Source organism: Coptis chinensis, chromosome 1 (assembly GCF_015680905.1).
Source record: "Coptis chinensis isolate HL-2020 chromosome 1, ASM1568090v1, whole genome shotgun sequence".
In the NCBI taxonomy this organism is placed as follows: domain Eukaryota; kingdom Viridiplantae; phylum Streptophyta; class Magnoliopsida; order Ranunculales; family Ranunculaceae; genus Coptis; species Coptis chinensis.
Window position 1 is genome coordinate 61708539 of NC_141456.1, and position 26815 is coordinate 61735353.

General features: G+C 36.2%; 2 protein-coding genes across 2 annotated transcripts; one reads left to right on the forward strand and one right to left on the reverse strand.

The window, feature by feature from the left end:
• Positions 1–2350: 2350 nt before the first annotated feature.
• LOC147524853 (vacuolar protein sorting-associated protein 26B-like) lies at positions 2351–22483 on the forward strand. Its single transcript, XM_086604508.1, has 11 exons — positions 2351–2447; positions 2556–2630; positions 2708–2782; positions 2875–2947; positions 4741–4785; positions 4900–5011; positions 5813–5879; positions 7865–7909; positions 21119–21174; positions 21304–21479; positions 22093–22483. The coding sequence occupies exons 1-11, from the start codon at positions 2445–2447 to the stop codon at positions 22266–22268; spliced, it is 903 nt and encodes a 300-aa protein (XP_086460634.1). The 5' UTR covers positions 2351–2444; the 3' UTR covers positions 22269–22483.
• A 386-nt stretch (positions 22484–22869) lies between these two features.
• LOC147524854 (uncharacterized) lies at positions 22870–24296 on the reverse strand. The gene is made up of 3 exons (XM_086604513.1): positions 24020–24296; positions 23680–23916; positions 22870–23232 (listed from the first exon to the last, which is right to left on the reverse strand). The coding sequence occupies exons 1-3, from the start codon at positions 24244–24246 to the stop codon at positions 23226–23228; spliced, it is 471 nt and encodes a 156-aa protein (XP_086460639.1). The 5' UTR covers positions 24247–24296; the 3' UTR covers positions 22870–23225.
• Positions 24297–26815: the final 2519 nt, after the last annotated feature.

Genomic DNA, 26815 nt, shown 5'->3' on the forward strand with positions numbered 1-26815 from the left:
TGCGTCAATAAATGATTTCAATACCCACTTATAAGCGTCGTCGCACTCACTTATGATCAAAGCAAAACCAAAAACTATAGTTTATAGGTGGTTGTTGATTCCAGCAAACACAACGATCGGCATCTGGTACTGATTGCTCCTATACGTTGAATCAAACAACAACACATCACCAAAGCTACAGTAATCCAGGCGAGAGGTGGAATCCACCCAAAATAGCCCAGCCAACTGCCCACTCGCATTTAACTCATAGTTGTAATGAAATAAAGGATCTAACTTCACCTTGTCCTCTAAGTTGGCAAGCAGTGTGTTGGCGTCGCCATCAATACAGCGACTTCTCCTCTCTTTTCCCATTTTATTATACAAGTCTTTTTTTCAAAACCAATATTAAGAAAACCTCCAGCTATATGTGCATAGTGACCCATCACTTGGCATTTACAAACATCGACATCATTTAGGCACGTAGCAAATTCCAACGCTTCTCGACTCACATTTCTATGTAACCGAAGAAACATTGAACTCAGATATGGTACAAGTGGATGTGTGTGTTCCCCAATAAACTCTTTCACAGTCCACAACTTTGCTTCAGAATAAAAAACAACAACAATGTAGGCTTTACAATTGAACCTAGTGACCTGTCTGGGTGTTCTTTTGGGTGTCATCGATTGGAGTTTATCTGCATGTCGTTAACCTTCAGATGAACACACAAATCTCCTCTTAATAGCAACTCCATTTGGATGAATTCTATAAACATCCTTATGAACACCAAAGCCAACTGATTTGGCATACTCATTATAAATAGTGTAGGCCTCGTCCGAGGTCTTGAACTATTGCTTTGTCTTCTATATAAGCCCTATATGTATCAGACTCTTCAGCATCACTATCACTACTGTCAATATTTTCATTCTCCATCAGGGAAACAGTTGATTCCACATCCAGAGAATCACTTTCATCATAATGCATAAAACTTTGAAACATAGACTTCTAAGAAACTCTTCGTCATCATCGAGCCTTATTTGATTAAATCATAGGGAGCCTACCTAAATAAAGAAAACTTTTTTTTAGTACAAACGACCTAAATATGAAAAATTATAATGTATCTTAAAGAGAAGAGGAAAGATTAAATCGACTTCAGTGATTGGATGATAAACTAACCTCAATGTTCGAACGTATTCAAACCGTGTAGTGTTGTTGGTTGCTGTCACTCTTTTTTGTTCTACTTCCTTGCTGTAAACTTTAGAGAGTGAAAGAAATAAATGATTGACCATGAATTTAAGAAGATGTGAAAGGGGTGAGAAGATTTGGGCGTGTAATCTAATTGAGAAGAATAGAAAATACGATAAATTGGGAATGAATGAAAATATGTGAAATGCCAACGCTACCCTTAGGTGGGCACTTCGGCTACCGGTTACGGGTCAGAAAATATGTGGTCAGGAATTGTGCGTAGCCATACATCACGCACACTGAAGACTTTCTCATAAAAGAAAAAGAAAGATTGGACTGTGGAAATATTAATGAGAAGGAAGAATGAACAAACAAAGTGGTGGGTTATATAAGTATTTTCGTTTTATTTTGGTGGAACTCTCATTAATATCTCTGTATTTATTATTTCCACCTTATTCATATTTCTCAAATTTTTGAAATAATGGCGATAACTTGATTAAAAAGAGGTTGCCTTCGAAATTGAGAAATGCGACTAACCTTTGGATCTTTGGAAATTGAGAAATTTGACTAATGGTTGGATCTTTCTGTGCTCATAGACACACCTTTAATTTCGGGGTTAATGGAGTTTATCATAAGAAGAGATCAAAATGCAAAATTAGAAAGAACTTTCAAACAAAATAATTTCTTTGAAAAACAAAAAATAAAGATACGATAGAGAGACAGCAGAATGACGAGCTCTCTAATTTTTTGACCTTTTTTTCATATTATTTTTGTATTTTTGTCCGTCTAATAGATGTGGTCTCTACGTAGATCCAACTAGCTAATCGTGATGCACACGATCCGACGCTAAATTGAGATAACTAGTGCCTGTGTGTCTATAAATTGTGTTTCTACTTTCCTACAAGCTATCTGCATCACGATCCAACGCTAAACTGAGATAACTAGTAGCTGTGTTTCTACTTTCCTACAAGCTATCTGTCTACGAAGTTGTAGCATTCATTGGCTCCGCCAGTCGTTGCTAATGTTGCACCTCGAATGCATGGTAGATTGGTAGTTAACTAAAATGTCTTGTATTCCGTTTCTTTCTTTCAAATTATCTACCGATATTTCAAAGATTACCCTCCATTTCGTGAAGTTTGTACTTTATCGACAAATTCGACGATCGAGATATTGACTTTTCTCAAACTTGGTATATAAAAGAGATGAGCCTTCTTATTTCAAACTCAAATCAATAGAGTAATATTCCTCGATCTTAAAACTGTGTGTGTATATATATAAGCAAAATGGTAAGCTCTCAAAACCATTTCATTCTTGTTGTTTCAAGTTATGATCTGCCCCGTTCTTATGTTAATGCTAAAAATACATATACATATACATATATTTTTTTCCTTCAGAATTTTATTGTTGGAGCTTTCAAGCCACCATGCAACGTTATGATTACATTTGTTGATGGAGCTACACGTAAGCAGGTATATATATTCCATTAACTCACCATGTTTGTTTATATATATAATAATTCATTTAACTGTCTACATGTTTTTTACAGGTTCCACTTAAGAAGGAAAATGGTCAAACAGTGATGGTACCTCTTTTTCAAAGTCAAGAGAACATTGTTGGAAAGGTAACATGCATAAGTTAAGTTTATGAGTGTTTGATCACTTTCTAGTGATTGTTTATGGTATAGGATAACTGTTTTGTGTTTTTTGTGTTCAGGTATGTATAGAACCATTTCAAGGGAAGAAGTTGGAACACAATGGTGTCAAAATTGAGCTCTTGGGTCAAATCGGTATGCGTTTCATTCGTTTTTGGTTCTTTATTTTTATATGCTGGTTCTGTGTTTATTAGATCTTTCTAGGATGTTTCTCAACTGAATTGATTCAGTTCTTTTTTATCTTTGGTAACCTTGCAAGTGAATGGGGTTCTTCGTTGAGTAGTCTCATTTTGCCCATCAACTAGTTCAATTTAATTTCTCATCAATAATATATATCCATTGTAGGATTAAAAGGAGAAATTAGATATTTATTCAAGTTAATTTAGTTTGACATAGATGTTCATAGTCATTTGCCACAAAGACTTTTTGGTTTGACGTACATGTTTATAGCCAGTATCCAATGGTTGTACTTTTTCTTCTTTCATTTTATGGATTCCCAGCTTTTTATGGTCCCTCTTACTATAGCGTCTATATTTGCTTAAAAGAAATAGTAATGTCTAGGTAAGAGTGGTCAGATCTTGGAATTGTTCTTTGTCCGGTAGCAAAGCGAGTGGGGGAATTGTTCTTATCTTCGTTCAATAGATCTTGGAATGGTGGCTATTGGTGGGGATATTGTCAACCTTACAAACAACGCTAAATGGATTGCAGAGCATCTTCCTACGGCAACAGTGTGGGAGATATGGAATGAGCTCAACTGGACAGTTTTTGAAAACAAGGAGAAGAAAGTTCATAAAGATTGTCGTGGACATCAAGGAGCTTCTGTATGATTGGTCATTGTCAAGGGGCGTCAATCTCTTTAGGGAACTTAGATGTCAAAGTTTCATGTGTAATTCTTGTAACTGTGGTGTGTTGTGGGGATTGTAATTATCTACCATTAGCAACTTGCTAAGGTTTAGCTACTATGTAAAAATATTCACAATGAATATACCTCTTGTTGATCCAAAAAATAAATAAATAAATAGAGTGGTCAGATCCTATCGTACTAAGTACCTTCATTACCTTGTACTTCCATCCATAGTATTTTGTATGCCCATCATAGTTAAAAATAGATGCTCTTTTAAGCCTGCTGCAGATTCTTTTTATACCTCTTCTATAGTTGCACCAAGTGAAGAGATTACCCCAAGTGTTTTCCATATTAGTGGAAAAAGTTGCAATTTGTTTAGTTTTGGAACCAACCCCCACACACACACACACACGGTGTGTGTGTGTGTTCCTTAAATATGTTTACCTTTGCTTCTTTCCTCCTTTTCATTTCCTCTCCTATTTTCCTGCTAGTGCATGTGGAAACACAAGATCCGATCCCATTACCTTCTTTGCTAGGATATAATTTGTATTTACTGTACACCATAACAAATAACGAATGAGTAGTCCAGCCTCATAAGTGTCAGAACGAGAAAATCTGACACCGTTCCATTTGTTCTACGAATTGGCTGTCACACATCACTTATATTGGACTTCCGAATAACATTAAGAATGCAGATGCGAAATATTTTTTACCTGCTGACAGCATAGGTATTCGTCATCTCTATTATATTCTTAAGCCACATTTTGCAAGTTGAAACTCCTTTGTACAGACCTTACTTGCTTAAATATAAAGGAATGCTGACCTCATGCACATTATATGGTCCTTGTTTTTTACGTAATATGCTTGACATGGTTTCTGGTGTACATTTTTTCTTCATAGGACCTGGTTTCATGTGTTTACAAAGCCTTATGTTTTCAAACTGGCACTCACATCATCTTTTCAGTTTTATTCCGTCTCTTTTAGCAGTATAGGTCTACCACTAGCTGACATTTGTATTTCAACAGCAGGATTTTAATTATTGTGAAACATTTGGAATCATATTGGCTTCTAATTTTGTTTGCAGAAATGTACTTCGACAGAGGCAACTTTTATGACTTTACCTCTCTTGGTGAGTGTAAGAAATTATGCAATCCAATAAGAAGAATTATCGGTTCGCCACTTCATAAGTTTTATGGTGAAGTGTTACATGTCTGTTTGTTTAATTAGTAATTTTTCTATGTAGTGCGTGAACTGGAAGTTCCTGGTGACATATATGAGAGGAAATCATATCCATTTGAATTTTCTACTGTTGAAATGCCATTTGAGTCGTACACTGGAGTGAACGTGAGGCTGAGGTGGGCAAATTCTATGAAGCTCTATGGCTACAATCTTTTTCACACACTATTTATTCTACTGCTTGTCAATGGCTTAAGCTGTGTATTGAGATTCTGGGAAATTTTCATATATAATTCTAAATTTTTCGTCAAATTCTAATTATTAATTCTTAATTAATTTTATTTTTTCTGTTAGGTTTATTAGCTCTCAATTTTAGTGTTAAAACTTTAAGATTTTTGGTTTTTGTCCATTGTTCTCATCCCAAGCACATGAGTATATGACCACCCTGAAATTTTCTTCATTTATGTTTTCAAGTGTACAATTCAGTTGATTCAAACTGTATGGCAATACCGAATTAGAGCTATGTTGAAATCATCCATTATTAAGTGCTGTTATTTATTGGGCTTGTTGGTGTCTGACGAGCCCTGCTTTATTTATGTTGAAAGTTAAATAGTAAATCAATTATTGTCGTAGAAGTTGGTTGCCCTTGACCACCCATGTCTGTTTTGTTTTGACCGACTTTGTCCATTATAACTCATAATTGAAGAGTCAAAGCTGCAGATATGTGAATTCTGCAATTTGATGCTTTAGTCCAATAAATTTCATTAAATCTAGAAATTTGAGTTTGTTCTCTTTGTCATTCAAAGACATTGAAAATGATTATTCTCGTTATAGAACTGCTTAGTTTTGGAACCTTGGAGGACTTTAGTAGCAACAGTCTTGTAATCTTTAAACCTAATAGTATCTTTAAATGTAAGATTGGAGATGGTTGTATCTGGTGTGATTAAGAATTCATGTATAATTTTCGTGATTACTTGCAGGTATGTTCTTAAGGTCACAATTGGCCGTAGCTATGTAGGCAACATGGTGGAACACCAGGATTTCATGGTGATATATCCTTCTTTCTTCTATTATTCTAGTAACCTGCTGTGCTATGGGTATTTGTGATAATTACTGTATCATAGTTACTTAAATCTTGTGCCCCCCTTTTTTCTTTTTCTTTTTTGCTTTTGTTTTAACTTAGCAATATTACCATTTGGAAAACTGATCATCAGTTGCTGATTTGAAGGAATATATGAAGCACTGCATTCTCATCTGTTTCACAGTATGAACTAGTGAAGTACATGATTCACATCTTGCATTTTCTTATTTGGCTCCTAAAATATTTCCTCCTGCAGTGAACACATTTGATGGTTTAAACTTTAAGTCATTCTGGTATAGAGAAGCAACGATTACTTGATTTCTATCAATATATAAAATATCAAGAGCCCTAAAGTCTCTCTTTTATTCTTAATCTAGGAAAAATCAACTCGCCTTTTGAAACCTTAAGAACCTTTCAAGAATTAAAACCCTGGTACATATTTTCTTTCTTTTCCTTATGTGTTACTGTCAAAACGAGGCTGCTTTGTAGTTCATCCCCTTCTTCTTCTCTTGTTTCTGGTCATTTGACCAAAAAAAAAAATTTACACCATTTTTGGGTGGTGTTGCTTTGCTTGTATTTGCGTATTTACTGTCACTGCATTGTTGTCTGGAATAAAATTTAAAATAAATTTAGAGAACAATCAAATGCATGGAAAGTCCAGTTTCAGTAATTCTCTTTCATATGCTAATGCTACTATCTTGGCAGTTTCCAACAAAATCCAGAATTCATCTCCTTAGTCTGACTCCGGAGTCCTAGTATATAGTCCGCACATGGACTGTTTAGTGTAAAAGGTCCAGGGGCTCCTCCACTCATTGCCAATTGGTTTTCAGCTGGATGCCCAAAGTTTAAGATGTTGTACTTGTACGTGTGTGTGTGGCGGGGGGGTGGGGATGCTTAGTATAGTACCACATGGGATGTTTAAAGCCTCACAGTATAATATAAAAAGTTCCTGGGCTCCACTCATCACCAATTGGTTTTCAGTTGAATGCTCCAAAATTTAAGAATGTCAATCACCATCTTTTTTTAGTTTTATGATCGGTAAAATAGAAGTCTCACTGTTGTGAAATGGTACAAAGCAGTCCACAAGGAAGTGGTTTACTGGTCCAGCTATCATTTCGTTAGGAAGGACATTAAGAAAGCGGTTCGATCCTCACACAATGAATGTCTTAAAATTTGTAACAGCATCATGGTTGAGTTCCCGGTCTCCCCATTAAACATATCTCTCTCACATCTGGCACGACCAGTTGAAGGTCCTTTCTTCTTGCTCAAGCATCCTTCCGTTTCTTTCCTTCCATGGTTTCCCATATGGTTTCTATTGGAAGATGATCCACCGACCACTTAGATGTAGTAGAGACTAGAGTAGATGCATAACTAAAAAGGAAATAATAATAATAATGTGTCTTCCAAAGCCTCAGTCAACTTTTCCTGTGGAATTTGTGAGGAGGTTTCTCTTTGTAAAATAGGAAATTCTATATCTCTTTCTCGGGTACTTCAATAAATCATGGGATATAGCAGAGGGAAGATTTTACACAGAGAATTTGGCTAGCATGCTGGTAAGCATAATTTTCATAACTTTGGTTCTATAGGAGAGGTAAAGTCAAATAATCTTGGTCATAATTTTCCATACTGATTTTCTAAATAATGCTCCTAAGAGCAATCAAGGGCTAAGAGACTGTGATCCCCAACTTGACAAAGATGGGCAGCTAGTTGCTTGAGATTGTAACTCCAAACTTTTCGCATCGCTGGAGTCGATTTTGCATTTCCTACCCATCTTTGTATATTTGCTCAACTCTGTCACCACTTTTGCATAATAGATTCTGAATTCGATTGAGAAGGTTTCTCAATCTTATTTCTTTTGGCATGTATTTGTGTAATGTTTGCTTTTGATTGTAATCTTGCATATGTGGCTTTTGTTTCTTTGCCCTCGTTGACATTTCTTTTTCTTAACTAGGTCCGCAACTATACTCCAGCTCCATCAATCAACAACAGCATTAAGGTGAGTGAGTACATAAAATTGATTAATTTTCTAGTTCAGTTTACACTATTTTCTATACCCCATCACTGGCATCCGATTTCCTTCTTTTACTGTATGCTTTGTTCTAGGGGTGAACCTTCATTTCCGTGTTGGTTTGAGTTGCCGATCTTAGTTACCTTTACAGCTTTTCATGTTAGAGTGAAGTGTGATGTAGACAGTTTCGATTAACTAGTGAAGCCTTTGGTGTGTGGGGTGGGGGGAGAGGGGGTGGGTGGGTGAGTCTTTGGTTTGTTTTTTCTTTTCATACTGTTGATTTAACAGAGGAAACAGTGTGCTTATATACAATGGGATCCTTGAACTTCTAGCCTCTTGTTGAGAATGTTAGATATTAGCCTATTAGGTGTCTCTTACTGTTCAGTCTTTGAGTCTTAGTAGTATTATATGTAGTGGGTTTTAGTTCCACATTGAATTGATATCAGTTTCTTTGGGGAACTTAGATATCAAGATATCATGTGTAATTGGGATACTCTAGTTTTGTAAGCCACTTCTTGTAAGTGAGTTGTCTGAGTTGTCTGGAGATTGGTTACCAGTTTGTGGACGGAGTTTTTTGTTTTTTATTCTTTTTATTTTTTCTGCAAACCAATACTTGCTGGTTTTGTGGTAGTTGTCCGATCGATGGTGGTAGTTACTAGTTCCCCTCTTTGTTTGTTTGTTTTCTTTGATACCCATCTTGAATATCTACTGTTCTTCATGGTCAAGACCTCCAACTCGTTGATTTTGTCGTGTCATGAAAAATCTGGTCTTCATCCAAACCTAAGTACATGTTTCCTTAAAGACACCAGTTCAAGTCGTTTATGCCGATTCAAGTTATTTTTTTCACGACACTGAATCGTATCTTTGTTCGAGGTCTAAAGTGAAGGAGTTTTTAGTAGATGCGGTCCACTGGTTCATGGAAATGGTATTGAAGCTTCTTACAGATACAGAAAGAGCAGATACATGAAATTGGTTTGGGGGGTTTATTGGAATTTAATTCGGCTGTGGCAAGTCTCTTCAAATGACTTAACTTAGAGATTAGTAAGGTGTTTGTGGGGTTATATTAAAATAATGTCTGAAACTTCTTGTTAATTGACTTCGGTGAATGATTGCAGGTCTGGTCGTGTAAAATGGGATCTTGTTAATCGACTTCTTGTTAGGCCCTCGCAAAGCCAAATACGTTAAAGTTTATTCATCATATTGTATATGACATTTGTTGTAGCCTGCATTCTTTATGGGTATTTATGAGTTAGAATTCATGAGATGAATAAGGTTCCTAAGGTAATAATAAATAGAATACTCATGCATGGGAGAGTCGCATGTGGGAGATATGATTGTTTCTAGTTACCTTGAATTTGGTTCACAGTTATGGATGAAGTTGGGCTCTTCAGTCATATTACTGTAATATGTAGAGATTCTTATAAGATGATGGTATCTCAATTATCAGAGTGGTGACTTTGGGTCCACATATTGGTGTAGTATTTGAACTGACACTGAATAGGTTCACGAGAGAAATTACACCACAAATTCACTGTCAAGGATAGTATAATTTCTTCACTTTACTAGATTGTTTTTTGACTTGAGGAATTGTAAAGAATCCAATATTGGATATGACTCGCTTTGAGTCATCAATCAGTGACGCCTGAATAGGTGGATGACCTGGGTGATAAATTGAAGGTGTTGCGATATTACATATGTCCAATAAAGGATCCACTAAGGATAATCGGCATAATGAATTCATAGAATAATTAAACTAAACCTGGCCAGTCCAGAAAAACTGTTTTCTGTTGTGTAATTAACTTAATTGGATCATTAGGGTGCATTAGTAAATAGCCAAGGGTGTGGCAGTGATTATTATATGCTCCCTCAACTATTTATGAATACTAGATGGTTAAAGGACCTACTTTTGATAATCTAGTAGGAAAGGCTTCTTTGTTTTATTTCTGGCCGTATCTTGAAAGTAGAATTGTTAATGGGATTTTCTATAATAACTATGATTTTTGTATATAATTTCAATTAGATTGGAATTCTAATTTCTTGGTGCACAAGAATTGTGTAGATATAAAATCATGACAGGATAAGGACTAGGAGTCCTAATTTGATCCCAAGACCAACACCAAAAGAAACTATACCTATCTCTATAAATAGAGATAGAAGATTTCACAAGAGACCATTAGTCTTACTAGAAATAATAGCTCAAAGTTTGGGTTTGTGAATTATTCATCAGAAAGAGTTCCGGTGTTTGGTTTTGTGTATCAAATAGAAGATTGAATACACGTGACATTGTTGGATTCAATTAAATAGCTCTTCTAATCGCAACAATTTGGATTAAATATCAAAGGTATGTTTCTAATTAATCTTTTTATGTTCGTAACGATTTTTAGTGGAGATCTTGGGTTTAATGTCGTTATATTTTTTAAATAATGACTTACATATCAGAGCGACATGAAGAAATCGTTAAAGCTTGATTTCGTTGTTGTGAATATAAATATCGTTGCGTTCATGTATATTACTGATTAATATACGTAATTGAGCTATGAATATTTTATTCAACCAAGATGCAAGTGTCAATCATTATTGGTAGATTAGTGTTTCCGAACTTCAAAGCTTGAATAAGGACTGATTTGAATATAAGTGATGGCAATATATTTTTCTGTATATTCTTGATGAATATAGCATGTATGATGTTTGATAAATATATCCCCATTGGCATCCATGTATTACAAGGTGCGTGTCATGTCATCTTGGTACCTGTGACCAATCTATCTTTGTAATACACCATATTGATCATATAAGTTCACACCTAGGTGGATACCTGCTACGCATGAGATGTTACTTTTATTTTCAAAGGTACAAGTTGGCCTATTATTTTTCTGGTGCGTATATCTATAAAATTATTTGTTCATGATAAGGTTGTGCAGTTGTCCAAGTATAAATTATTTTGAGGTCTAACTTGACATATGCCTGAAATCAGTAGGCTTATAAAGCCATGGTCTAGTGAGACCATGTACTAGACCATGTGTAGCCAACTTTTGATATGATACACAGAAAATGTATAACGACATTAAACCCAAGATCTCCACAACACATCGTTATGAACTTTAAAATATTAATTAGAAAGATACCTTTGATGTTTAATCCAAATTCTTGATATTTGAGAGCTATTTAATTGAATCAAACATTGTCACCTGCATTCAATATTCTATTTGATACACAACACCAAACACCAGAACTCCTTTTGACGGACAATTCACAAAGCCTAATTTTGAGCTATTATTTCTACCAAGACTAATGGTCTCTTGTGAAATCTTGGTGTCTGTACATTACAATGCCATTCATGTCTCTGAGCAATTCAATAATTTTTCATCCCATAGTTCCAAATAAATAAATCAAATACTTAACTAGTAGAAAGCAATTGATAATCCATTAAAATTTAAGAAGAATTAAAATATAGACTACTCATATGAAATTTGAAGTAGCAAAAATGGTAGTAAACATAGGCGAAAGAAACCGGCGAACTTGAAAAATCAATTACGTGTCAAGGATGTGTTAAGTGGTTGTCTTCTTCTCCTTTTTTTCTCTCAAGCACTCTTAAGCAGTAGGCTCTCTTTTGTTTCTCTCTCTTTTTTTATTTTTATTTTAGCACGTCCTTTTTTTTTTTTTTTTTGAAAACCCACAAGAATAGGAAAGAGGGAGCAAAAGAGGGTTCAATTGTAACCAAACCCCTTTCCTCTCTCCCCACGTTTTCTCTCTCTTCGTTTATCTTTATCATATATATATATATATATATATATATATATATTAATTCTCTAAAAAGTAGCTATTTAAGTTAACTTAAAATAAGTATGTAAGTAAAATTTCACCTAGAAAGTGAATTCAACCCTAATTTTTTGTGGATATGATATACTCAACATTAAGATCATCTCTACAAAATTTCAGTTCATTTAGAAACCTCTAACATTGGCAAAAAATGATTGCAAAAACTCGATATTTCTGGACCATTAGATTTCTTTTTAAAGATAACAACAATTTTTATCTATGTTAAAGGTTTCCTAATGCGTTGAAATTTTGTAGAGATAATCTTTATGATGATTGCTTCATAACCACAAAATATTAGGGTTGAATTCATTTTCTAGGTAAAGTTTTACTTATGTACTTATTTTAAATTAACTTAAGTAGCTACTTTTTAGAGAAGGACTACAATATATATATATATATATATATATATATATATATATATATATATATATATATATATATATATATATATATATATAGGGAGGGATAGAGGCACATTCTTATGCGCACATTATAGCCACATTTTTCACATACAAATGAATTAAGGCCTGGTTTTTTGTGGAGATGATCTCCCACCATAAAAGATCATTCTCACAAAAATTATAATATTGGGATATGTCTAACCATGTAAAAATTAGTGTTCATTTTTTAGCTTTTTATCTAACGGTCCAAAAGTTTTGTGAGCATGTTCTAAGGTTAGATTTCTTTGAATGAGCTAAATTTTTGTGAGCATGTTCTCCATGGTGGGGAGATTATATCTACAAAAATTCAACCTTTAATTCAACTTTTAAGTCCACAATTTTGTTTGGATTAATTTACAATGTGGCTAGAATGTGGCTACAGTGAATGTGCCTCTATCTCTCCCCCCTATATATATATATATATATATATATATATATAATAATTGATGTAGAATTAGAAATCTTTTAATAATCAAGTGAGCGTATGCGAACGTTCTTGAGTTGGCTTTAATGGCATGTTGGTTCTGACCTCATATTGATGTGAGGACACATGATGATTAGCATGTGCCACGCATATGCTTACATATTTCTATTATTTAGACTAGTTGTTTCTTTTTAGGAATAGAGTTTGGTTTCCTAATTCAATTAGGAATAAGAATAAGATGGTTTCCTATTTGGTTTCCAATTAGGTTTAGTAGTTATTTTCTTATATAACGGCATCTAGGCTTTCATTGTTGGATGGTTATTATTGATTATTAATTCTTTGTGAATTGTTTTTCATGTTTGAAAGTTTAAACCCTATATTTAGGTGTTTGTTTTATTAAATCTTATTGATGTTCATCCATTCTTGAAGTTTTCTCCAACAAGATACATCAAATTTGGTATCAAGAGCCAATCGATTTTTAGGATTTTTTTTTTAAAGGAAACACTGTTCATCGCGGGTACTGTTCACCGGATCCAGCCCAAGACCATGATTCGTCTGATTCTCCACCAAGTACACTGCGACGAAATCGCCGCCAACCACGCTGTAACGCTCCTGATTTTGATCCTTCAGATTCTTCATCTGGTCCTTCTCCACCGCGTCATGGTAACCGCAATAATCAAAACCAAAAGCGCGGGCAACACCACAATTGGCAAAATAATGCAGGTAATTTTGATATTAATCGTCTTTTGCGAATTTTGGAGAAAACTCAAATACGTGATATACGTTTAGATGTGCCTGAATTTGATGGCAAATTAAAGCCTGATAGCTTTGTGGATTGGTTGAATAAGATTGAGAAAGTCTTTGATTATAAGAACATGACGGACCCCAAGTGTGTTAAATTGGTGGCTACTAAATTAACGGGTTATACACTTGTTTGGTGGGATGAATTACAATTAACTCGTGAACAGGCAGGCCATCACAAAATTACTACATGGAACAAGATGCGCCGTGAGTTAAAGAAAGAATTTATTCCTTATGACTATGAAAGGGATTTGTTCATGCGTCTTCAGAACTTGAAACAGAGACTTCAAACCGTGGATTGCATATCCGAGGAGTTTCTTTTTGTTGTGTACTCGAAATGACTTGTCCGAGTCCGTGGATCAAAAAATTGGGAGATATTTGAATGGTTTACGGAACTAAATTCGAGAGGAATTAGCTTTCAAGAATATTTATGATATGTCTGACGCCATTAAATATGCCCTCAAAGCTGAAGAATTGCTCCGCTCTTCTCATTCCACTACTACTAGTGCCACTCTGTTGCCTGCTTCTTCTTCTAAACCACCCCCCCTACTAGACCTGGTCCTGCTACATGCTACGAGTGCAAGGAGATTGGACATGTTTGCAGCGATTGCCCTAAATGCAAGCGCGTTGGTTTAACACAGGATGAGGAGCATCTCACTCTTCTTGAGGCAGAACCCACCGAGTTTTGTGGAACTTTGACTCCCGCAGATTCCGGTTGTCCCATGTTGATTGTTCGCCGTTCTTTAATCACTCCAATTGTTAAGCAGGATCCTATGTCATGGTTTCGTCATAATATTTTCCGTACATATTGCACATCAAATGGCAGGTTATGTAATGTTATCATTGACAGTGGTTCTAGTGACAATATTGTCTCTACAGATATGGTAGACAAATTGAAACTTAAGGATGAACCACACCCTGAACCTTATACCATTTCTTGGTTACAGGATGGTGCTACGGTCAAAGTTACTCGCCGATGCTTGGTTCCTTTCTCTATCGGTCCTACGTACAAGGATGAAGTATGGTGTTCAGTTGCGCCTATGGATGCTTGCCATTTGCTACTTGGTCAACCATGGCAATATGATCTCATTGCCCTTCATAATGGGCGCGATAACACTTATACATTCACTTCTCATGGTGAGACGATTGTTTTAACACCATTGGCTCCAGTGCGGCCTATCACTTATCCCCGCCCCCCAGTTAAGCCGGGTTTTCTAGCAACAGGGCGTGACTGTGGTATGTTTGTTGCAATTATAGAATCATTTGTTTCATGTCCTACTACTATCCCACGTGTTACAGCCATTATTAGACTCCTTTTTTTATGTCTGTAATGAGCCTACCGAGGGAGGTTTACCTCCTTTGCGTGACATCCAGCATGCAATTGATTTGATTCTTGGGGCACCTCTTCCTAATTTGCCACATTACCGCATGGCTCCTTCTGAGCATGCCAAAGTACAACGGCAAGTTTCCAAGTTATTGACTAAGGGATTCGTTCGCGAGAGTATGTCCCCTTGTGTTGTGCCAGCTTTACTCACTCCTAAGAAATATGGGAGTTGGAGGATGTGTGTTGATAGCAAGGCTATTAACAAGATTATTGTGAAATATCATTTTCCTATTCCACACCTTGAGGATATGCTAGATTCCTTGCATGGTGCTAAGGTGTTTTCCAAGCTTGATTTGAGATCTGGATTTCATCATATTTGGATCCGCCTTGGAGATGAATGGAAAACTGCCTTTAAAACGAAGGATGGTTTATATGAGTGGTTGGTCATGCCCTTCGGTCTTTCTAATGCTTCTTCTACTTTCATGCGTCTTATGACTCAAGTTTTGCGGCCTTATTTGAATAAGTTTTGTGTTGTCTACTTTGATGATATTCTGATATACAGTTCTTCTGAGTCTGAACATCTACAGCATATTGAGCTTCTTTTGGGTGTTTTGCGTACTGAAAAGCTTTATTTGCAGCTTAAGAAATGTCCTTTCATGGTTGACTCTGTGGTCTTCTTGGGTTTTGTAGTTTCGGCTAATGGTATTCGTGTCGATGACTCCAAAGTCTAGGCTATTATCGAGTGGCCTATTCCTATTACAGTGACTCAGGTACGTAGTTTTCATGGTCTAGCTTCTTTCTATAAGAGGTTCATTCATAATTTCAGCAGTATTATGACTCCTCTTACTGCTTTGACAAGTGAGAGTGTTTTCAAATGGACTACTGAAGCTAATGACGCATTTGACTTAATTAAGAAGAAGATGACTTCTGCTCCTGTTTTAGCCTTGCCAGATTTCACCCAACTCTTTGAGGTGACATGTGATGCTTGTAAGCATGGCATTGGTGTTGTTTTAAGCCAAAATGGCAAGCCAGTTGCTTTCTACAGTGAGAAACTTATTGGTGCTAAACTGAATTATTCTACATATGACTTGGAATACTATGCAGTTGTACAAGCAGTACGACATTGGCATCATTATCTTATTCATCATGAATTTATCATCAAGTCTGACCATGAAGCTCTTCGCTACCTTAATACCCTGAAGGATGTCAGTACTAGACATATTAAGTGGAACTCTTTTTTACAGAAGTATACTTTCCACTTACAGTTTCAGGCTGGAAAGGATAATCGAGTTGTTGATGCCTTGAGTCGTCGTTCTCATCTCTTGGTTACTCTCCGTTCATCTTTGTTTGGCTTTGATGAGTTACGTGACTTATATGCCCAGGATGCCTATTTTGGTCCTATCCATGCAAATTGTTTGATACATCACGGTGTCTCTTGTGAGATTTTCCTCCATGATGATTTCATATTTCGGGGTTCACAACTTTGTATTCCTATTTCTTCCCTCCGTGATCAGATTATGATTGAAATGCATGCTGGGGGGTTGAGTGGTCATTTTGGGAGGCCTCTATCAGAGAGAAGTACTTTTGGCCTACTATGCGTAGAGATATTAACCGGTTTATTGCGCGATGTTATGTGTGCCAGACAGCGAAAGGTAAGCACACTAATGCTGGTTTGTATACCCCACTTCCAATTCCTGACAAACCTTGGGTTGATGTCTCCATGGACTTTGTGATGGGCTTACCTCGTTCTACACATGGCAAGGATTCCATTTTTGTGGTTGTGGATCGTTTCTCCAAGATGACTCATTTCATTCCTTGCACACGCATTCACAGTCTTTGCCGCGTGTTGTTCATTTATACTTTTCATTGAGATAGTGCGTTTGCATGGTTTACCTCGCACTATCACTTCTGACAGAGATGTCAAGTTTACTAGCTATTTTTGGAAAACATTATGGAAGCTTTTTAAGAGTAAGCTCCAGTTTTCTACAACTTTTCACCCACAGACTGATGGGCAGACCGAGGTTGTCAATCGTAGTTTAGGTGATCTACTGAGGTGTTTGATTGTTGATAATCCCAAATCTTGGGAATTTGTTTTAGCACAAGCAGAGTTTGCCTATAATAACTCTATCAATCGTTCTACAAGCCTTTCTCCATTCATGATTGTTACTGGCATGACTCCTCATACTGTTCTTGATCTTGCTCCTATTCTATCGACTGTTCCAGGTTGCGTTTCATTAGAAGAATTTGCTTCTCGGATTAAATTTATTCATGAGGATGTCAAGAAGCGTTTAGAGAAATCATATGCCATGTACAAGACTAATGCAGACAAACACAAGCGTTTAGTGACTTTTAAAGTTGGTGATTTGGTCATGGTTTATTTGAGAAAAGAAAGTCGGCCTTCATCTCACAAGTTAATGATGCGACGTTTTGGCCCATTTCCTATTGTTGCCCGTCATAGAGATAATGCTTATGAGGTAGACCTCCCTCCGGAGATGCGTATATCTCGCACTCATAATGTGGCTGATCTCACTCCTTTTCTTGGCGATAGTGTTCCACCTATTCCCTTGTCTGTCGATAATACTGTGGTTCCTGCTGTTGCTACAAATAGAATTGAAACTGTCCTTGAGGTCTCTTTTACTACGACTCGCCAGGGTACTTATGATCGTTATTTGGTGAAATGGTGTAACCGTCCATCTTCAGAAAATGCATGGATTTCTGATGCTGCATTTCAACATATGGATCCTACTTTCTACCGTAAGTACAAAGATTTAATCTCGAGGACGAGCTCTTCCCAAGCTGGGGGGACTGATGTGAGGACACATGATGATTAGTATGTGCCACGCACATGCTTACATATTTCTATTATTAGGAATAAGAATAAGATGGTTTCCTATTTGGTTTCCAATTAGGTTTAGTAGTTGTTTTGTTATATAAAGGCATCTAGGCTTTCATTGTTAGATGGTTATTATTGATTATTAATTCTTTGTGAATTGTTCTTCATGTTTGAAGGTTCAAACCCTAGATTTAGGTGTTTGTTTTATTAAATCTTATTGATGTTCATCCATTATTGAAGCTTCCGCCAACAAGATACATCACATATACTTATACCTCCATGGAAGCAACCTTTTGGAAGTTGTTTGCTGACCACATGACACGGCAGACACGCACGTCTCTCTAAGTAGTTGTGTATCACTCCGTCCTATTATTATTATTATTGATCCTGTCTTCTCTACCTAAGAGGCACGTATGGTATAATTGTTTGGTTGGTAAGCAACTCCATTGATCAATGGTTTAACTTTTCAAGCTTTGACTCTTTTTAATGTCGTGGTGCTGTGTTCTCTGGTGTTTTGCTGGTGTATTTGTTTTAGCCGTCTTCTTGAGTAGTTTATAGCCTTATATATATGTTGCTATCAGTGATAGTTCACCTTTTCGTGGTTTGATTCCCTTATATCCGTATTGGTGCCCAGTACTATGGTATTTCACTGACTCTTACTACCTCTTGTTGAGGTTTTCCATCTTTATTCGACGTTGCCGTTATGGGATGTTCCTTACTATATATGCCTTTGGATAACAGTAGGAGTGTAGGAAGCATTGATAGAGGCAGCCCACATTTTCTTGTTCAGAAGCTATAGACCACATGTTAGAAGTTGAATATGTGTATTTGTCTAGTCTCAGCAATTTGAAGCATTGTCATTGTTATCCGGCTCATCTCTCCCCCCAAGTTAACAGGTTTGATTCGGTTCTTGTTGCACCATCCCTCAAGCTATTTGGACCCATCTCAGCCATTGTTTGTCTCATTGGGGTTGACCACTGTTAGTTGTCCCGGTTCTTAATTGAGGAGCATTTGGTGTTGGATCTGCTGAGGCCTATGTGCGTGGAGCCTTTGTTGTATTTTGATTCATTGTTGTTGGAGCTGCTAAAGCCTTCGTGCTTGGAGTCGATGCCTTCGAGCTTGGAGCCGTTGTTGGTTTTGTTACCAAGAGCTGGTTTGTGGATGCACTTGCGGCTGAAGCTTGGAGTTTTTATCTTTGTATTTGGAAGGGATACTTTATGTGATATCTCAGCGTCTGCTTAAGGGGAAGTGTTATCTATTGGTTACTTAATGTACCATCCATTATTTGGTGATACAAATCGTGTATCATCTATTGAAGGGGATGATACAGGTTGTATCAACCAGTCCATCGTTTGATTTAACAAGAAAACCTGCAACACTTTTCAAACAAGCAAACCCAATAGTTTGACAGTCAAAACAGAAGAAATTCAGGAAAAATAAATATTGATAAGTGAACTTTTTAGAGTTGGTCAGAAGGGAGAGGTTAATGAGGTTTTGGAGGAAAGTGGGTGAAATGTATGCAAACCTGATACTAGGACGTATAATCCCGTGATTACTGGATTTTGAGTATGCATCTGGGGTTTTGAAGGAGATGGAGGAGAAGGAACGAAAACAAGATAAAAATAGTTATAATGCCATTACAGTTGGGTTAGAAAGTAAAGTGCGAGAAGCAATTGATGGATTTGACATGTAGGTTTATATTCTACGGTAGAAAAGTACTCATTTTACCATATTAGCAAGACGCACTGTGATATCTGTTGGTTCAGGAATTTGTTTCATAGCATACTATGTGAGTTGATACATATAGAGCTTTGACTGGGGCAGTATTAATGCAAACGAAAGGAGGTAGATATTATAGGAGCATTAGTAATACAAGTAGTGTGATGTATACACTTTGTTTTTTGGTAGTCTTTGTGATGTAAATCGATTGGTGGAAGCTTCAAATGAATAATAAAATCTCAATAATAACAATTTCTCAATAAAATTGATAACTTCATAAGAAAAATAGTCTTTCAATAAAACAACTGAACTGTTCTGTGAAGGAGGCTCCTATTCTATTTACACTAGCCTTCCTCCTTTACCCTAAAACAACTAACTAGCTGGACTTTTATTGCATGGGCCTTACATGGCCATCCAATAATAAAACGAAAATTCAATACATCACTTTGTGTTTGTGGAATACTTGTACGCAGCTAATCCCTTTAATAACTTTCTCTACTGACACTCCATGAAAAAAATGCTATACGGTCATGTTCATTGTTCTTTATTATAGTAAGTCAGACTTTACTGACTGGTAATGTTTGTTTTGTATAGAAGGGAAACTTCGAAAGCTAACAGCTTTGTTGTTCTCAAGTATTGAGTTTCAAACTCCGATCACTTAATTTAGTTAATTGTGTTTGTCATTTCTGCAAAGTCCGGCTGAGCTTCCTGTTCCGGTGTCATTGGATAGTTGTCCTGTATCTTTGTTCTTTACATTGGTATCTTTGTGAAGGCTTCTAATGAGAATATCTTGAATATGCATTTGGGTTTTGAAGGAGATGGGGAGAAGGAATGTAAACAAGATCTAAACATTTATGATGTCATTACTGTTGGGTTATGTAGAGAAGGTAAAGAGAGAAGCAATTGATGTATTTAAAGACATGCCTAGGTGTGACTGCGCGATTGTGCTCCTGATGTTGTGACACATCAAACACTTTTTGATGGGCGTTGTGATGAATCTGATTTTGATGAAGCTTCAAAGTGACAGGTTTGAAAGTGGTCTGTAATTGAGGAAAGAAGTTAAATGTGGTTTTGGATGATACAATTTTTTGAATTTCAGAAGTTCTAGATTTAGCAGATTGTGTTGGAAAAGAGGGAACCTTTATTGAGCGGTGTTTTATGCTTTTGTTTGTTTGAAAGTTGGTTTGTTTGAAATTTGAGGTTATTTCAGTCATTTTCCACAGGGTTTGAAAAGCAGGGGCGTGAAATCTGTCACCCGGTCGGAGGGATGAGAAATCGGGCCCATACGATTATAGAGACGACCAATTTTGTGATCAGCATATTTCGGCTTGAAGGGGTGTGTTTAGAATGTTAGTGATGGAACTTGTTGGCAGAAGCTTCAACGATGGTTAAACATCAATTAAGCCTCAAACAAGAACAATTTTCTTAGAAGTAATATTCAATAAAAACCATATAATGATGAAGGCCTAGATCCCTATTTTACCTTTAACTCCCTGATATATCTTTCTTGTTGTATTATCATCAATGAGTCTTGACAATGCTTTCAATCATGAATTTTGACAATGCTTTTGCTGTGAAAACAAGATGCATAGGCTTTGACATAAGGTTTCTCCATTATCATCGTGAACTAAACAATGCTTCCGCTGTGAAAAGATGCAATAGAGGATCTGTTTTGGCTTTCACATAAGGTTTCCCTATATAGATTTGGATGGCAAGTTATTTCTCGTTCCTAACCTCAAAACAATTGGAACAACACATAGATCTTGTCGATTCTGAACCTTCATAGTTAAGGAACTTAAGTTCTTACATTTTTGTCATTTTGTTATGCTTTGTGCAGATGGAAGTTGGAATTGAAGATTGCTTGCATATTGAGTTCGAGTATAGCAAAAGCAAGTAAGAATATATAGTACATTCAAATGGTCTTACGTATGATGCAATAATTTATATTCTTCAACTCCGTTGGAACCAAGACCTTGTATATGTCGTTATTGTAATTTATAATATTACGTCTCAACTCCTCAGGTATCATCTGAAGGATGTAATCATTGGTAAGATTTATTTTCTTCTTGTAAGAATCAAAATAAAAAATATGGAGCTTGAGATCAGGCGCCGAGAATCAACGGGATCCGGGCCTAATACATATGTGGAGACAGAGACCCTTGCAAAGTTCGAGTTGATGGATGGTGCCCCAGTCAGAGGTATGCCTCTTAGTCTTGTCCATTACTTGATAGATTCTGTATAAAATGAGTTCTGCATTTTCTTGCTTTAAATGGCATGATATCATATACTACTAAACCATGTATGTATAGAGCAAAGAATTACAAAGTAAACGATGGCTGCTATTTGTGTGTCATATTAGAAGGCTTGAGAGTTTGCCACAATACCCCAAAGCCCTCAACTGCTTTGCAACTTTTGCTTTTACACCTCCAAGGGCCCAAGGATATACTCAGTTGTATCCGTTTGATACTGCTATATTGACAAGACTACTGATACGCTATATTAACAAGAATTACAAGACTACCTCAGGATAGAGCCTCGGTAGCCGCTAGGCAAATAGCACCCTTCAATGGAATTGCTCGAACTACTGGCTAACTTGACTTTTGTTGTACAGTGCATAAAATAACATATAGGGTCCTGACTATATTGTTTAGGTTGAACAGTTAGTGACTGAGGTCTTTCCTTAATGTGGTTAATTTGGTATAGTTTGTTTTCACGAAGGACTTGGTTTTCAATGTGCTCATCTGTCGGCGTTATATCTTAAATTGAGTTGAAATTCAATATGTGACTCCATAATTATGTTTCCATGCTCAGGAGAATCTATTCCTACAAGACTCTTTCTTAGTCCATATGAACTGACACCAACATACCGCAACATCAACAACAAGTTCAGTGTCAAATATTATTTGAACCTTGTTCTCGTGGACGAAGAGGATAGGAGATACTTTAAGCAGCAAGAGATCACTGTATACCGCCTTCAAGAAACTTGATTGAGAGTAGCTTGGCATTACAATCATGAAAGACTAGATCCTTGTAGTTACCAACTCCACATTACTGAATTAATTGTGCTGATTTTGTTGGACAAAGGAAGGCTTTGTAGTGGTATTGCAGGATGTTTGTAAATTTAAGATTTGAGAAATGCTAGTGTGACTGAAGTACAGAACAGATGGTATTTACCAAAAAGAAATATATGGGGTTATAAACATATTTGGAATGTGGAGATTCAATTAGTATACTGATAATATCTGTCACTGATTCAAAATTAAAGTGCCGAATTCCGAATGTCAGGTTCCAAGTATGTCAGATAATACAGCAAACTTAGAAGTGAAACTGAATCTTCAGCACTGGCCAAGCACTTCTTCAGGAAGCTTCAAGCATTGGCAAAAGATGATCACATTATTATTCAATTTCCTTGCAAATTGCAATCATAACCATTATAGGAGTATGTTCAAATTGCAAATTTCCCCTTCTAATGCGATCAAATTCTGTTCAATTATGGGACTTGGACGGAAACAATTGACAATACATAATGTTTCTGGGATTGATAGAAGTAGTAATAAATATAGGTAGCGATGACAATGGTAACCGGCATAATTAAGCAATCTTTTGTATATTTCTTCCTTTAACTGGTTCCTGTAATCTTATTAACAGAACCAAAATATTCACTAAAAGTTCATATCCAGGCCAGTTTCAGGTAATGAAAAATATTCAATCTTATTTTATTTGCACGGTCTTGACTCTTGACAGATTACGAGGAACATAAGAAGTCTGCAATCCTTCTCTCTCCTTTGTCTCTCCTCCCTTCATTATGGATGTTGAGACGGGATATGATAGACTCAGAACCTCACAATGTACCGTCATGGATAGCTTTGTGGCGGATGTAATTGCATGCCAGAAAAGATTTCGCCATCTTCACATTACTGTTCGAGTTTCTGTGGAATTTGTCTCTATTTGCTGCATGAATTGCAATGAGTTAGAACATCGACTGATAACAGAACCTTTCGCAAGTCAATGTATGCACAAAATATTCACCAATTCTATATAATGGACACTACGAGCGATAGGTTGTGATACAGTTCCAAGTCGAGCTAATATGAACAGTTTCTAATGTAATATTCCAAGTTGCACCCCTAGGCCACAACCCACTTCTTTGGCTGTAATTAGATAAGTTCTTGTTTTTGTTCAAGAAATTAAAGTAAGCTTCAAGATAGCAATATATGAGCATTGCTAGTAACGTTATTCATGTTGTTGTAGATGACTACTACGGAAGGGATGCTCCTGCATCAATATGCGCACTACAATCCACCATCGCTTGTACTATATCATAAGTAGCACATTGGAAAATCGCAAAGTTAAACTAGCACAATACAATGAAAGGAAATATGTGCAAACAGATTCTACCTTGATTGGACCTCATCCACGCTTGCTGCTTCCCTTCCACTCCTTCCCCAGGCAACCTCATCCATGCTTTGTCCACGTCGTCTATACCTTCCACCAGATTCTACAAACCCTGGGCATGGCCTGTAAGCCTTTATAGGCCACCAGCCAAAACCAGGGACAGTCGCTATCCCACCTTGAATCCTACCCTCGCCATTACACCCCCTTTCCATTTCCTCCCTTCCACAAGACTTGCATCCCCTGGAATAAACAAATCGTTCAACATGAACAGAAAACAATGTTCTCTTTACTTTTTCTATCAACTATTTTAACTAACCAAATACAAATAACAATTATAACCAACCTTGTGGGTAGCTTAAATTCATCTTCACTGGTCATGCCAGCTTGGTTTGGGACTTCTTCTGATAAAGAAGTAGCTGAAGGAGTAAAACAAAGGGAAGTGCGTTTATCTTTAGCTTTACTTAGTGGTAATGAAATATAAGACCATCTCCTGGTGATAGTGCAATGGTGAGAGTGGAAGAAGAGAGAGTGAGGTGGAGGTGATGGCCTTGGGATAAGGTTTGCTGCCATTGCAGACAACCAACTTCTTTTCTCTCTCGTAAATGCTGTAAAAACGTTTCACATTAAGATGATATATGGGGCACCCATATTTTAAAGGGTTTTTTTAAGAAATTAGTCCTACTATTACTTTGGTAATTAGATTTTAGTCCAAAAATATTGAAATATTAAGTTTTGGTCCTATTTCTGTTACTTGACCAATTTAGTTGACTGTGGTCATGCCGTTTGCTTTTTTGAGCGTGCGTCACATGTGCTTACAAGTAAGACTAAACTCTAATATCTAACTTATAATAAGGACCATGTCCTAACCATAGTACAAAATATCAGGATATGAATATTTATCGATATTCAATTTTTGGATATGTATCGTGGATATATCCCCCCTCTTTAGGGATATTTGACATTATTTCACAAACAAATATCGTTGATATATCCAAAATATCGACAAATATCGTGGATATTTCTTGATATATCATGATACATTATTTATATTTATTTGAAATATAAATAGTAAATATTAAATAAAATTGTTATATACACAAAATATCACCAAATATCTCCAAATATCACAAATCTCGTAAATATCGTCTAAATATCACTGATATTTGCAGTCGTATATATCTCTGAACATATCGTGATATTTATATATCTTTCTTTGAAATCTGGATAGATGTCCCCAAATATCGCGGTATATCGGGATATTTTGTACTATGGTCCTAACAATGATATTATTATCTGGATCAAATAGTAACTTATCTTTAAGAGTGAGAAAGGACGATGGTTTAGACAATGTGTATCTTCCAATACTCATGTTTCAATCTTTTACAATTCTTCCTTATGCTCTCTAAGTTTTGCAAGTTTTTCTTCCAGTTCCATAGTATATGCCTTGCAAAGAATCAAAAAATAAAAGAAACCCAGAAGAATTGTTTAGAAAACACATGCATAAAAGAAGGAAACTAGAAAAATTGTTTTGAAAACACATGCATAGAAGAAGCACTATGGTGTCGTGAGTATCTCATCACTACAAAGTAAGTAATCACAAAAGAAATAAATATGCATCTTTTTAGTAGGATCTTGGAACATGTTATCCAAATCAAGGACATAAAGGTTTATATAATCTTACATGTTCAGTCCATTATATGTTTTTACTTAGCTTGAACATTGAATGACAATTCTACTTTCTGGAATTATACACACAATATTTACATCGGATACACGTTCTTGATACCCACAGAGATTCAATACATACACTTGTAAAACATCCATCGATCAAAAACTGTGTCGTGAAAATATGAACCCTAGCACGATTAAAAATAAAACAAGAAAAATATATCTTTACTCTAACATAAAATCCTATAGATCATAAAATAATTATAGTGTCCGATGCTGGTTATATGTTGTTTAGTTTCTTATCTATCATACATATTACTATTTCTAATGCAAAAGATGTCACTGAAGGCGGTGCTTTGAATTTATTCCCCATTAAGAGAATTGATTTATGCAACATATCATCCAATTTCGAGGCAATTTATTGTAGAACGTGAAAAAAACTTTCCTCAATATGGGAATCAAATTCCATCTGAATGGTCAATTAGAACTCTCAAGTAAAGAATAATCTTATTGTAAGTTAGATATTAGAGTTTAGTCCTACTTGTAAGTTAGATGTTAGAGTTTAGTTCTACTTGTAAGCATGTGTGACGCACACTCAAAAGAGCAAACGGCATGACCACAACCAACTAAACTAGCTGACGGTCAAGTAACAGAAATAGGACCAAAACCTAATATTTCAGCATTTCTGGACCAAAGTATAATTCCGTAATAATAAATAATAGTAGGACCAATGTCTAAAACACCCTATTTGCAGCCCGTGGATAATACAAGATTTCTGCGAACGCCTATTGGTGCACCTCATATCTAAATCTGTAGAGAAAGAAGATGATTTCTCATTCTGGTGTGAAGGGCGCGACCCGTGCTCCATTTACACCTGGACAAAGCGCGACCCGCGCTCATGCATTTGGTGACTTACAGGGCTCTTCAATACGACCAGCTCAACTTTGCTCTGGTCGAGGGCGACCAGCGCATCCAATCGTATTTCAAAGACAAATTTGCCTTTTTTCGAAAGTTTTCTGAAATAGGATAAATATAGGTTTTTTCTGTAGAAACCTAACTTTTCCAAAACAAAGAAAGAGAGAGATTATAAGTGAGCAATTCTTTGTGAGTTGAGTATTCATTCTTTGTGAGTGAATTGAGAGACTTGTAATTTGTTACTCCGGACATCTAGTAAAGCTTGGAACTCGCAGTGTGAACGTAGGCAAATTGCCGAACCACGATATATCTCGTCTTGTGGTTTGTTCTTCTTTTATATTAATTGTTTTACTTTAGATACTTGTTATTTGATATTGAGAAGTGTTGTGATTACTTTGGAGGGGGTTGAAGTCTTGTCTAGTAAGAAGGATCGATTCTTGTGTAGGATTGATCTATTGTAGTGGGTAATGTTGTTTCCGCAGTGTTACATTCACAACAATTGGTATCAGAGCGTAGGTTTACAACCTAGGAATTTGTGTAGACAAGGTGTTCGATT